The sequence below is a fragment of the Rhinolophus sinicus genome, chromosome 5, assembly GCF_057876585.1.
Source record: "Rhinolophus sinicus isolate RSI-liver-muscle chromosome 5, RSI-T2T, whole genome shotgun sequence".
In the NCBI taxonomy this organism is placed as follows: domain Eukaryota; kingdom Metazoa; phylum Chordata; class Mammalia; order Chiroptera; family Rhinolophidae; genus Rhinolophus; species Rhinolophus sinicus.
This window is the reverse complement of record NC_142505.1, coordinates 77,683,845-77,697,609: the sequence shown is the minus strand read 5'-3', so window position 1 is coordinate 77,697,609 and position 13,765 is coordinate 77,683,845. Positions and strand designations below refer to the sequence as shown.

The following is a 13,765-nucleotide window of genomic DNA, read 5'->3' as shown; positions in this document are numbered from 1 at the left end:
CTCCCTTTTGGACAAGCAACTACTTCTTCTTTCGGTCTCCAGTGCCTAGAAGCTGTAGGGCAGGGGCCTGGTGACTGACACGCACACACGGTACACAGCCCAGCACACAGCAAATGAGGCGTGGGGTCCATATTGTTAAACGAGTGGTGTTCCTTCCGCGGCGACCCTTCCTGAACACCCACCCAGCCCAGGCCCCCATGATGCCCACTTCCCTCACTGACTGTATCCCTACTGCACTGTGAACTACCCTGACAGGGCAGGGACAGGCTACATTCCCCACTTTCCAGAGCCTGGTGTAGTGTTGGTGCTCCGGAAATAATGAAAACAAACCTGGGCAAAATTCTTCCCCGACATAGGGACAGACGCCCAAGCTTCCTCTGCCACCTTCCCACCGTCCCAGGCAGGTGGCTCATGAACCAGCAGTCCCGCCTCGTGATGCAGGACTTCAACTCTTACCAGAGGAGTGGCTTTGGGTATATCCCTCATCCGCTCTGAATTCCAGGGAGCGACAACAGTAAGGAGCGAAAAAAATTCAGCCTTGAGGCACAACCCTTGACCATCATTACGACAACTTAGGGGGTAGCAGCAGGTCCCTTGGGACACCCAGGGAACACTCAGTGTTTCACTGAGCCCACTATCGGGTGTGGGCCTAGGACCCCCAAGTTCCCTGCCCCACTCAATGCAACAGAACCTCACACCAGCCAGCACAGAAAACACTGCTTTATTAACTGCGTTTGCCAACACACGAGGAGTGCAAAGGGCTCCCCGAGACACAGGCCCTGGTGGGGCCAGGTCTGGAAACCCCATGAGTGAGCAGGACAGGATGGGACTGGGAGCTATGCAGCAGTGGCAACACAGAGTCATGCAGGGCACGGCGGGCTCTGGCCGCACCGGGGCGGCCGTACATTCTATTGCTTGTTAAGGGCAGGAACACAGACAATGTACAAAAAGGGGAGATAGGTCTTTGCGTTAATGAAAAATACATTTTTTCTCTACAAAGGAATCTTTTCTAATACAAGAAAATAAATATTGCAACATAAGCCAAAAATAATTTAAAATTGCTCTTTTCAATATATTTTCAATATTTCTCTTGTATATTAACAAATGGCACATCACTTTCTTTGAAACAAAGACAGAAGGTGTTCCTCCTGTGACATTCATATCATCCCCCCACCCCGAGCCGACATGGAGCAGAGTGTCGTGCATCTGAGGGACAAGGTGGCAGGAAGTACCTTAAAGAACAACCAAAAGTCCCAGACTCCAGCCCTGGCTCTTTGGCCAATGTGGCCAGCTGGACCAGAGGCGTGGGAAGTGGCCTCCCCAAGGGCCTTGCTACAGGCATCTAGACCATCCTGCAGGGCTCCGGGCACAGGCAGAGGTTGGTCACATCTGGCAGTGAGCAAGGAAATGCCAAGTCCAGCTGCTGCCGATGTGTTTTCGAGTTGGGCAGTTGATTCTCTAGGAATTGCCCCAGCAAGTCCCACAGTGCACCCATCCACAACAGACACACAGGCTCGTGGACGCACGAGACGTGCCCTGGCATAGCACTCACACACCCACAGGCTAACACCCACGTTTGGAAACCTGGGTGGCTTCTCCAAGGAAACCGAGACCCTTACACCGCAAACGCTCAGTCACCAAATCAGAGGTCATGTAATGAAATGAACTCTTCTACCTGTCTTCTCCTTATCTGTTGTAAAATACACTTATGACCCATAAAAATACTTTGTCACCGATGAGGGGAGGGAGGTGGTGGGCAGCCAGGACTGGGATAATGGGGAGGCCAGCCAGGATGAACTACAGAGCAGCTTCTCCCTCCAAGGGTTGCTGAGCGTGGGCAGGTGTGGTCAAGTGCAAGATCTGCCTCAGCCTCTGGCCTGGAAAAGGTCTTCTGCTTCCCGCCTTAACCTCAGGGGCAGCAAAGCCATCAGCACGGTGGACAGTAGACCAGAAAGAGTGGAGGGGCCCTGGCTAATGGCAGAAAGGACAGTGGTGGGTTTCAGCATCCTTACCCTCCTTGCAGCCCGGAGGACATCCTATAGGTGGACAGCACTAGGGCCTGGCCTAGGAGTGAAGGGGCTCCCACCAGCCAGCCTAACGGACACCCAGGCTCTGTGCTGGACATGGCCCCAGGGAGAGGCCAACCAGAGAAAAGAGCCAATTAAGAGGGTTGGAATCTAGAGGTCCCCTGAACAGTGCTGGCTGCCTCGCCTGGCCAGACCCACCGCACTCCCTCCCTGGCTTTCTCCCGCCCCCACTGCCAGCGAGCCGTCTCTGCCTCAGGATGGATGAAGGGGTCAGGGGTAAGTGCTGAGTCTATTGGACTTGAGCCATCGCTGGCACCCCGACCCCCACCCCCTGGGCAGAGTTTGGTTGTTCTTTAAGCTCGTCCCTTTGCTTCCTGCAAGGTCAGACTGGACAATCCAGCACAGACAAGGCTGTGACCCGAAACACGGGGAGGGAAGGTCTGTTCAAAGGCAGTAAACAGAGAATGGGGTTGGGACGTTGAGCTGACACTGCACTGGCCACTACTATCAAGGCGGCAGGAAGACTAAACTCTACATGGTAGCTTGTGACATCCCAACGTCCAGAATCCTTGAAGCCTGCTCCGAGTCCACTCCAACTGGACACATGTGTCCGAGCCTCTGAACTTAGTCATTATCTTTGTTTCCTGTTTTGCAAAAATTCACATGAAACTGAGTGTCAATGACAATGCCACTGTCGTACCTTGATAGTTTTGGAGTCGGGGGTGGGTGGTCCAGCTGCTCCCCATCCCGCTGATTTGCGTGGTGTGTATTTGCGTGGGGGGAACCACACGGTCAAGACTGGCCATGCTGGTTTTGCCACCAGTGTTCCTCCCCACTGTGAGCCTGAGATTAGGAGAGCTCACAGTGGGCCCAGCCCAGGATCTGAAATCCCACACCCGGTTCCCAGTTCCCAGAGTTGAGCAGAATAGCATCCTCTTCCGAGAGTTTCCTTGGGTGTGCGCAATGAACGTGTTTCTGGTACTTTGTTGCTAAAGAACTCCATTAAAAAAAAAAAAAAGTCCAAGTAACAAGTTGTCAGGTCCAGGCTGTGCTGTATTATGGTCAAAATATTCTTTGGCATCCACAGAATGATTCGACTGATCCACTGGACTTTTGCAAGGTTCTTGTTGGAGAAGTTCTGGCTTTACCAGTGGTAGAAGTGACCCGGGAGTAATTCACAGAAGAAAAAAAAAAACATGTTTTCACTGAATTCCTTTTTTGTTTGTTCCCTGAGCTATCACCCTGGGGCCACTCCACTAAAACGCTTCAGAGCAGCTACCTGGGACCTAGAGGGTGGGGTGGAAGGCGGGTAGGTGGTGGGGAGGGAGGGCACGGCTGGGAAAGGAGGTTAAGGCTCAGAGGGAGAGGAACCAGGAGCCTCCAGCAAGACTTGAAACAGCCCCAGCAGCCAACACGGCCGCCTGGGCCCCGGGATCCCACTGCTAGTTGGAAGGAGGAGTTTCCAGAAGGAAACTGAGGAAGCAGCTCATCTCTTAGCGGGACTGGGAAACTTGAAAAGGCAAACGGTCTGGTCTGGTCAGCTGTCTAGGAATGCCCAGACTTCAGCAGGACTGGCCCCGAAGGAAGGAAGTTGGAGCCCCAGAGTGATTCTCTGCAGCGGGCGAGCCTGAGCCCCACGCCCCCATCTGGGCACTGGCCCTCCCTGGCAGCCCTCCACCGGCCCGGTGGCTGGTTGCTTGGGAGTCCCCTGAGTAAGTGGCACAGCTCAGGAAGGATTTCTGGGAACCCCTACCCAGAGCTGCAGGGCTGGGCACTGGCAGGGGCGGAGCAGCAAGGGACTGGGGGGTCGCGGGGTGGGCGGGCAGGCCTCAGATGTGGGCTGATCAGGAGCAGCTGAGGTGCCCCTGGAACCAGCGGGGCCCTCTGTGTCCCCTCAGTGCTTTCTCGTATAAGCTCGTTGTGCTTGTGACAGTGAGTAGACTCTGGCTGGGTATCACTTATTATACTTCCTCAGGGATCAGTGGGGTGCAGCAGGACCCCCACCCCCACCCCCAAATGAACTACAGTGGGATTTGGGGACAAGGTGGGGCAGGCCCTGGGCTGGCCCATCTGCCATGAAATAATGCCCAAATGACAGTCTGTCACCCAGTGGCAGCGGACTGGCGTCCTGAGCTCTTCCCCTTGCCCGCATCTAGCCAGGAGCCCAGCAATGCTGCGTGGGCAGGGCGGGGACGCTGCTGTGGCAGAAAGGCTGCATAGGACCTGGCCCGGTCCCTGCAGCCGGAGCCATGGAGGAATCCTAATGTCCTAGGCCAGCACAGAGGAAAGACAACAGTGTGGAATTCAAAACTCGCTCTATATTAAAAATAAAACCACAACAGAGTGGCAGCCTCGAGGGTCTGGGACACTCAGCAAAGATTGGAAATGGCAGTTGTGACTGGGCTGAGGCCACATGGGGGGACCAGGGCAGGGCCTGTGGCAGGGGTACGGGTGACTTAGGAGGCCAGAACCCCCATGCGGACCACCTCCTCAGCCCCTGCTTCCCGGGGACCCCGCTGCACCCCACTGTCCTTGGTCTCCACGTCTGAGTCGCTCATCTCCCCATCAGAGAAGTAGCCATCAGTCTCAGTGTCAAAGTGCAGGCTGACCTTTGGCCTCTCGGCCACAGTAGAAGGCGGTCCTGTCCCAGCGTCCAGCCTGGCACCCAATGATCTCCGGGCTCCCTTGCTCTCACGCGGCGGCCGCAGCCGGCCTGAGGGCTTGGGGCTCGCCGTAGGGCCAGGCACTTGGACATTTGAGTCGGCAGCCATTGGGGCGGCCTCGTCGGGGGTGTCAGGGGCCAGTGGTGGGGGGCTCTTGGGGCCTGCTGGAATGGGACAGTCCCCGGCTGCAGGACTGGACGGCAGGTGCGAAGGCGTTCGCCGTGGTGGTTTCCGGGCAGGTGGCCCCTGACCCCCCTTGCCGCTGCCTGCATCCTGGCCCCAAGGCTTCTTGGGGGGTTTGTCTGGAGTTGTCCGTGAACCGGGCCCATCCTGTGGTGGTTTCTTCTTGGCAGGCAGGCGGGTGCGGCCACGAGCCTTCCTGGCAGGGTCACCGGGTCGCAGCGAGGGGTCCCGCATGAAGCTTAGCAGCGTCTCCTCATCTTGCAGCAGCTCCTCCGACAGCAGCCCTGGAGCAGGGTCCTCTCGGTGCCCATTGTTTAGTGACCACTCGCTCATGGCCATGTTTTCTGCCGTGATCTGCACTGACTGCGCCAGCCAGCTGTTGAAGAAGGTGCCATCGATGGGGAATGAGGTGGACAGGCCTGGCAGAGCGGAGAGGAGGCAGGTGAGATGCCAGCAAGTATATGTCCCACTCACTTTCAGGAAGGCCCCTCTGACCCTCCCCAGCACACCACTGTGTATTTTCCTTCCTTCCTACCACGCTCCCTGTTCAAAAATTATAAGAATTTCAAGGTGGCAACAGTAGAGCATTAAACCAAGTGAGGGCTTTGAGACTGCACAGGAGCATACCCAAGAGGCACACCCTGCCCACGTCCCCAGTCTTGTGGGGGCAAGGGATGGAGGAAAGGAGGAAAGTGCCCTATGGCCACCAGGGGGTGCTGCATTTCTATGAGCATTGCCTCCCAGAACTTCCACAGCAAGGAACTCAGCATGAATAGAGTGGCAAGGTACATCTGGGTAGAAGGTCCCTCTTGCATGCCAAGACCAGTTCAGGCTATTGGCCCTCCCTCCTTTCCTGAGGTCTTGGGAGGGACAGCTGATGAGACTGAGCCTCCCATTAGGCACCCAAGTTGTCCCCTTCCTGAGGCAGGGAAGTAAAAGATGACCTGGGCTGCTGTGCTAGAAGTGAGGTCTGGAAGGAGACTCCACTGGATTCCCTGAGAAGTGCTGTAGGGAAAGCATGTGACATCCTGGGAGACAGAGACATGTGACATTCTGGGAGATAAAGCCCACAGCAGGGGTCCCCTCAAGGGCTACTCAGCTTGATGGGGCAGCAGTAAGGTCTGTGACAGTGAAGATGCCTGTGAAGGGCCACTGCCTGTGGCTATTCCTTTGGATCCCTCTGGGTGGTTCCAGGAAAGTTCATTGGTACTGAAAGGAGGGTCCATTTGAGAAGATTCTGGCGGAGTGGGACAAGGATGGGGAATTCTGACAGACCATTACCTCCCGTCATGGGGCTGGGCTCCGAGAAGAGCTCAGATAACCTAGAGGTCCACTGAGGGCCTCTGGGCAAATTGGACATGCAGGACCCTGGCCAGCGGAATGAGAGGGCAGTTCCTGAGCTCCTGGGCCCAGACTCCAGTCCAGGTTTACAAAAGGGGAATTTCTTGGGATGGCAGATGGGGTTCTGAGACCCTCGTGTCCTTTATGGCCAGTAGATGTGAGTGCCTGGGCAAGGAAGAGCGTGGTTATTCCTCTTGGGCCTCCTACTCTGTGCAGTGGTACAGCAGGGATGCTGATGGTCCCGGGGGTGGGTTGGGGTGGAGGGCTGCAAGTGGAGTGATGGTGTGAGCCTGGCCAGTCTGCCAGGCCAGCATGGCCACTTACTCACCTAACTGCCCCAGGACTGAGTCAGGCCCCGCCTTCATTTTCTCTTTCTTCTCAGGGCTGCCCTTTGGGCCCTCACGACCTTTCCTTTTTGAGTCACTCTTCTTGGCCTTTGCTCTCCTCCCAGACCGCTCTGTCAGGGAAAGAGAGAGCAGAAGGGAAGTGGTTACCTCGAACATCCTCAGCCAGAACCAAAGTCATTGCATGTCACCCCAAGAGTCCTCCCTCACCTGGCGCCTCACCATTCAAATCACCTGGCCCTGCCTATGTGCCCCAGGTTCAGAGCTGTAGGAGCCCTGGGATAACTGGGACTCTAGTGAATCAAGGGACAGCTGGTATGGGAGAGTGAGGCGTCACTGCCCACAGCTGCCCTTGCAGGGCGTAGGGGAGGACACAGGGCCACCACAAAGAGGGTGGAAGACCACCCTGCAGGGTCTGCTCTGCAGCCTGATCTACCTCGCCTACAGATCTTGGGCGAGAGTCCTAGTGGGTGGGAGGCTGGCTGGAGGTGAGTGGACAGGGCAGAGCCTTGAATGCCAGGCCCAGGAGATGGACGTGGTGGACAGAGCACTATTTGAGAAGTCAAGAGGCTTTGCCGGTCCTCACACTGGTCAGCCCCCTTGAGCAAATCTCCGCCTTGGTCTCCTGGTCTGCTTTTGAGGTCAGACAGTAGATGGGAGACCTGGGTGCACACCTGGCCTTCATTCCCTTCAGTCCATGCCCACACAGGTGTAGAGGGCCACAGAAAACACCGGAGCAGGGAGGGACACGTGCAGGGGGAGGCCCAGCTGCTGGGAATCTTTTCTCAGCTTCTCAGCCAGAGGCTGGAGGGCTTCCTGAATAAGGCTTTAGGAGAGGGTTGAGGGGTGTGGCCCCAGCTCTGGAATCTCCCCAGCTCTGCTGTTGATTCCCTTTGCCACCTTAGGCCCGGCGTCAGTCTCCTCATCTATAACACGGGACCAGCGCCCAGATATCTGCACTGTCTCCAGCATAGGCTGAGCTCCATCCAAGGGCTGCAACATCGTGCATGGCTGGCCGATCCCAGCAACCCCTCAGCTGCACTTGAGACATCTTTCTCCTGCCTTGGTTGCAGATATGTCAGTCTCTTTTCAGTTTCCCTATAAGACAGGTTCTGGCCTTTACGTCTCCAAAAATGCCCTTTCCTTACTTATCGTGTCCATCACCTGGTTCAGCTCACAGTCTAAATATCACTGCCATTGGGAAGCCTCCTCCAGCTCTCTGGCCAGACAGGCCTTGGCAAAATGCCTGCAGCCCTGTCCCACCCCAGGGGTCAAGTGCACAACTCTGAGGGCATCAACTTCAGGCAGAGGCAAACCAGTCTCCTCTCCAAACGTCCTGCCCTGAACCAAGGGCTGCCTGTGGCTGCCACCCAGGTCTAGGAGCTGCAATGCCTCCAGACTGAATGCGGGATGCAGACCCACCAGGCTCTTGACCACGTTTCTGGAATCCTTTGCCTGAGGGCACTGCATGCCTTGCCACTCTGCTGCCTCGATTGTGAGCCTTTCTTTCTGCAGTTGGATGTGTGCCTGCAGTGAGGTCTAGAAAGCCTTAGATATTGCTCCAGAATCACCACCAACAGGAAGCCGGCCCTTACACCTCTGCCCTTGCACTGGCAGCAACTGTAGCCCCTTGGGCACCACTGTCCTTTATCTTCACAGACAAGGACAGAAACCTTGTTCATTTAGTCCATAGCTGTGTGTCCTGCAGTGCCCAGCACACGGCCTGGCATTCTGTCCGTGCTCAGTTAGTGCTCACTGAATCAATCAACAGATGAGTGCTGGGAGCTAGGAAGCTGCCCTAGTCTTGGGGGTGCATGGTGAGCGCTGAGCTCTGTCTGCTTGGCTATGACCCACCCCTAACCCAGCACCTGTACTTGGCAGTGCTGATTTCTTGGGCCAGAGTGGGTGGTGATTCCTAAATGCAGACGAGGCAGCTTGGCTCTCGGGCAGTGGTGGGCAGTACCCGGTCCTCAGTCATTACCCCGGTGGTGGCCTGGCAGCTATCCTCGCTGTCTACTCCAGGCCCAGCTTGACCCAGAGGCTGAGCTGGCAGTGGTAGCCCCTGGCTCAAAACCTGTCTCCATCCAGCTATTTCTGCTGCGTGCAATTCAACATGGGAGCACCATTCTTTAGGTTAAGCATTGGCCTCCTTAACATGTGAATTCTCCAAGAAGGGCCCCCTGTCTGGCAACAGCCATACAAATACCATAAAAGCAATGTCAAGAGATTCGCGGGACTTGGATTTCCAGATCTGTTAAATGCACCTGATGGCAGGAGAATAGAAGACAGAGGAAAAAACTGCTGGCACAGGCCCTGAATCCTATCAGATGAGGCCAGAGAGAGAGAACACACAGGGCCTCTTCCATCTCTGGGGTAGCTGCCTTGTTCAGGACCAACACACGGGCTAGGGAGGCTCCCTGGCTTCTAGCTCTTTCTGCCCCAGGGCCAGCACAGAGCCACTAGGACTTCGGGTCTACACCTGTTTGCATGCAATTCATTCCTAGAACTGCTGTGGCCCTGGCACTACCTGGGTGTCCCCAGTTGAGCCAGAAAGCTCTCTGAGGGCAGGCCTGGTGCCACATTCCAATCTCTGGCTCCTTGCCTAACGATACACACCTGGGTCCTGAGTGGCCCATCTTGGCCTACTAACCGGATGATGGAGGGCAGGGGTGGAAGCCCCACGCTCATGCCCCCACTGGGCTCCAAAGACATACCATCCTTGGGACCCAGCCCCTTGAGAGGGTGCACACTGAGGTCGCCGGCGGTGGGCCAGGAAGGCGCCTACCTCGACACAGATCCTGTTCGATAAGCTTCATCTGCAGGTGGAATATCTGCTCCTGGAGTTTGCAGATGGCATGTTTCGTTCTCTCGCGCCTTGTCACCATGTAGCACAGATTTCTAACCTGAGGAAACACAAGAAAGCTTTTCCACTTTACCCAAGGGCAACCACCCCTGACCTCCCAGCTCTGGGGGGCACCACTGCCTACCCAGACCAGGACATCTGGGAATCAATTCGCAGACCCTGAGTATGTCCTCAGCCCTAAGCCACAGTTCTCTGATCCAAAACACAAGGTCCGGCACAGCCGTGGGCAGAGAAAGCATCTGGTCAGCTCAGGCTGGTGAGTCCACCGTTCTCCCTGTATGTGTCTTCACATGGCCTTTTATAAGGACACACTCGTCAGTGGATACATACAGGGAGAATGCCACAGAGGCAAAGACTGAAGCCATGGGTGTACAAGTCAAGGGACGCCCAGGGTTGCCGGCAACCCCCAGAAGCTAGGAGAGAGGCATGGAACAGATTCTCCCTCAGAGCACCCAGAGGGAATCAACCTTGCTGACTTCCGGCCTCTAGAACTGTGAGAAAACAAACGGCTGTTGTGTAAAGCCACTGAGTTTGCAGTACTGCTACAGTAGCCCTAGGAAACAAATATAGCTTCCTTCTTAGCACACTTGACAAAACCACAGCCACAGCCCAAAGCCTTGTTCAATCTCACCCACTGTCACCTCACAGCCCATGTCCCAGTCTTAGGTAACAAGTACGCCGCCCTCCAGTCCCTTCTTTCTGTGCCCAGCCCACTTCTGCCTTGGGGCCTTAGTATAGATTTAACTCTGGGCCTGGAATGATCTTCCCCCCTCTCTCCCCAAGAATGGACCTCGTCCTTCAGGTCCTGGCTCAAATGTCACTTCCAGAAGGCCTTCCCTGCCCACCGCATCTAAGCAGCCCAATGTCATGCTCCCTGCATCCTGCAGTTTCCTCGCGGGCAGTCACATGGCCCAGGGTGCAGGGGGGCAGTGGGGATGAAGACAGGTGGATGGATTCCTGGCTACTTTAGAGGCCTCAAAACAAACCAGTCAATACATCCAACTGAAAAACAAATCGGTCGAGGTCCAGCTTTCAAAAATGTTCTAAAACACACCATTCTGGAGTTTCCTCACCTTTACACCCGACCTCTAAAGGTGAGGGGCCAGGTGAGCTGAGGCTCAGAGTCGCAGCTTTCTCCCCAAAAGAACCAAGAGTTATACTCAATTACGTCCTATTAAAATATACACGTAGCCTTTTGGGTATATTTTACCTTCCATCTGAAACTCTAGAGGAAGGTTTCCTAAAGCATGCCGAAATGAATGGCTGGCATCAAGGCCCCTGGGGTCGGGCCCTCAAATACACATGTCACGTCACACTGTGGAATCAGAACTACTGACCACCTAGGCCAGGAGGCCTCCAAAGTGAGCTGCACAGGCTATTGAGTTAAATATAATAGCTTATCACAGGACAGGAAGAAAATACCAGAACTTTTATTACTGGAATATTTTTTGATCCTATTAGAAATTCTGACTACATTTACAATATACAGGGGTAGATAGGAATGAGATATTAAAAATACAATATATTGCAGGGAAATACGCTTTTTTGTTTTTCCTGAGAAGGGCACATTACAGTCAGTCATGTCTGGAGATTCCTGCTGTAGAAAATAGGAAAACTTCCAATGATGCCAACACTCTTTGGTCAGTACGTTGCTCACATGTGACCCCTTATTCCCACTTCACCCTGGTTTCATCAACTACTTCTCTAATTTCTTCCAAGACTCTCGGTAAGACAGCTACCTGTTACTGCATGTTGCAGAAGTCTTCCTCCATGATGGCTTTGGGGGATAAAGTATTAATACTACCCTGTTTCCCCAAAAGTAAGACCTAGCTGGACAATCGGCTCTAATGCATCTTTTGGAGCAAACATTAATGTAAGACCCGGTCTTATATTTATCATACCACATTATATTATAGTAAAATAAGACCGGGTCTTATATTAATGTTTGCTCCAAAAGACGCATTGGTCTGGCTGGGTCTTATTTTCGGGGAAACAGGGTATCTTAGAAGCTCACGCAGACTCTCAGGCTCCTTGCATTGTCATTATTGTTTTTTTCTGATTACAAAGGTAAAACGTCCTCTTGAAAAAGAATTATCAGAGTAGAAAAATGAATCAAGTAGGAAAGTGCCCCAACTTAGGGCAGGGATTGGTCATAAAAGCAGGTTTTATATTCTGATGAAGTTGTTTTGATATCAGCACGTTTTGCAGAGAAAACCTGAATGTAGGCTGAGGAAAAGGGAGGGGCAGGGGAGCGTCCAGCCAGTGAGCGTGAGCTAGAATGGACCAGGGTTGAGGGCATTCATGGAGAGGGGGAAGTGGTCGGACGAGCAGGCTGGACCGGTGGGTGCGCTGGGCATGAGATGCTGGAGCTCAGGAGGGAGGTGTGGGCTGGAGCTGGAGAGCAAAGCTGTGGAGTAGATGTGGCACCGAGAGGCCAGGCCAAGTATGGCGGATGACACTGGTCCAAGGAGAACTCAGAGGGGGAGGGACAACTGGGGTATTAAGGGCATCAAAGTTTTTCAAAACCAATGGCACATTTGACCGTGGCAACTACTGCTGAGAGGGCTAGGGGCCAAGGATAGAGACAGAACCACTGGGCACAGCCTGGCCTTGGGGGCTACTGGTCCTCGTGGAAGATTCTGGATTAGGGTTGTGGCAGGAGCTTGGCCAAGAAAATAAGAACAGTGAAGGATGATGAGAAAGGAGAGCTGGGGAGAAATCCATGCCTAGAGGGAGGTAGGGAGGGAGGACTTCTTTTTGAAGATGGGAGAAGGTGAAATAGATTCAAATGCTGGTGGGATCCTGGAGACGGAGAGGGGAGGAATAAAAGAGAAACTCGTGTGCTGTGGAGTGTGGACTGGAAACGGACCCCTGAGCGGGAGGGGAGGAGATGGGAGGAAAGGCAGAGAATGCACACAAAGGGCTCCCCTGGCGCAAAGTTGGAGGGTTCTGGTCTGAGGAACAGGAGGTGTGCTAAGAGATGGGAAGCAGGAGTGGAGACAGGTGGTGGGTTGGGAGCCCAGAATGTTGCTGGCTTGGGTCCTGCCAACACTCGGGGGGGGGGAGGGGGCATGCACCTTCGGAGACCCACCTGCTCACTGCTACGGGCTTGCTCCTGGTGGCAGAGAGTGGCTCCTATTGGGTGAGACTCTGCCCGAGGTGTGGCCTCTGCATAAGGCACAGGCAGTAAGCTAACGCCAGGTGGGTGGGCACAAAGAAAACAAGGGATAGTGAAGGGTAGAGGACCTGGGAGGCAACTGCGCAGGGAGAACTGGAGGCTGTGGTTAAGGAGGGGAATGTGGGGATCTGGGGACCAGGGAGTGATTGGGGGTGGTGACAGGGTTTGAGTGGGACGGGGGCACTAATGGGTGGGACGGGGGCACTAATGGGTTAGAAAGTCCAGCAGATGGGAGAGATGGAGGTTGAGGGGCCTGGCGGCAGAGGCTGCCCAGGACGAGGTAGGCTTTGGTGGGAGGCCAAGCAGACCGCCATCCAGGCACTGAGGATGCAACGAATGGGGTGTGACGAATGGACACGGAAGTAGGGGCAGGGGGGTGGGGTGGTGGCAGGATGTTCCTCTCTTGGGAGAGCTATCGGAAACGAGGCCTGGGGGAGTTCCTACATGACTGTCCTGGGGGGAGGGTGTCTGAGAGCTGCCCCTGCCCTCTTGGCCCCACTCAGGCCAGGTCAGGCTCTCGAATAAACTCCTGGTGAGCAGAGGCAGGGCCATGGGCTGTGAAGACCTGCACAGCCTGAACTGCCTTCCCGTTGCTAGGGGACGCCGGCCGAGCTTGTCGGGCTGATGGTCGGTGCTGCAATTTTTTTGTCAGCTGTGAACAACTGGGAGGCTGCAGCGGCCATGCCTTCCAGAGCTGCCTGCCAGGGCCGAGGCCTACAGCTGAAAGGTTAGGAAGGCACACCTTCTGGCAGAGCAGAAAATGAGGTTTCATGCTCATGGCAGCAGCATGGCCCTGGCTCCTGCTTCTCTCAGCAAAACCCCAGCCTGGACTTCAGGGCACATAAATCAGGGAGGATGCCCCGTGACCTCCCTGGCCCCGGCACCGGGCCTGCCTTTCGGTCCTTCACGGACCCCACTGTCTATGAGGCAGGGCAACAACAATAACCACCACTAACAACAGAGAGTTCTGCTTAGAGTCGAGCTTCTGCTTAGAGTCGGCTCTGTCCTTCACTGTGACCAAGGTCAGCTCCATCCTTATTCCAATTTTACTGACAGGAAACTGAAACTCAGAGAAGTGGAAACTGAAATTCAGAAGGCGCGGAGCTGGGAAGTGCTGGAACTGGATGCAAATCCAGGCCACCCAAGGCTTCCATCTCAACTTGTAC

At 54.9% G+C, this 13,765-nt stretch overlaps 1 protein-coding gene across 7 annotated transcripts in view; it reads right to left on the bottom strand.

Annotated features, from left to right (window-relative positions):
* Positions 1 to 705: 705 nt before the first annotated feature.
* Positions 706 to 13,765, bottom strand: part of JADE2 (jade family PHD finger 2) — a 48,610-nt gene continuing 35,550 nt past the window's right edge. For all 7 annotated transcript variants that reach the window (XM_019740277.3, XM_019740278.3, XM_074313522.2 and 4 more), the window contains 3 exons: positions 9,344 to 9,461; positions 6,543 to 6,671; positions 706 to 5,292 (listed from right to left, as the gene is read on the bottom strand). In XM_019740277.3, the coding sequence (XP_019595836.1) occupies positions 4,484 to 5,292; positions 6,543 to 6,671; positions 9,344 to 9,461 (1,056 nt within the window). In that variant the 3' untranslated portion in view covers positions 706 to 4,483. The remainder of the gene's footprint in view (positions 5,293 to 6,542; positions 6,672 to 9,343; positions 9,462 to 13,765) is intronic.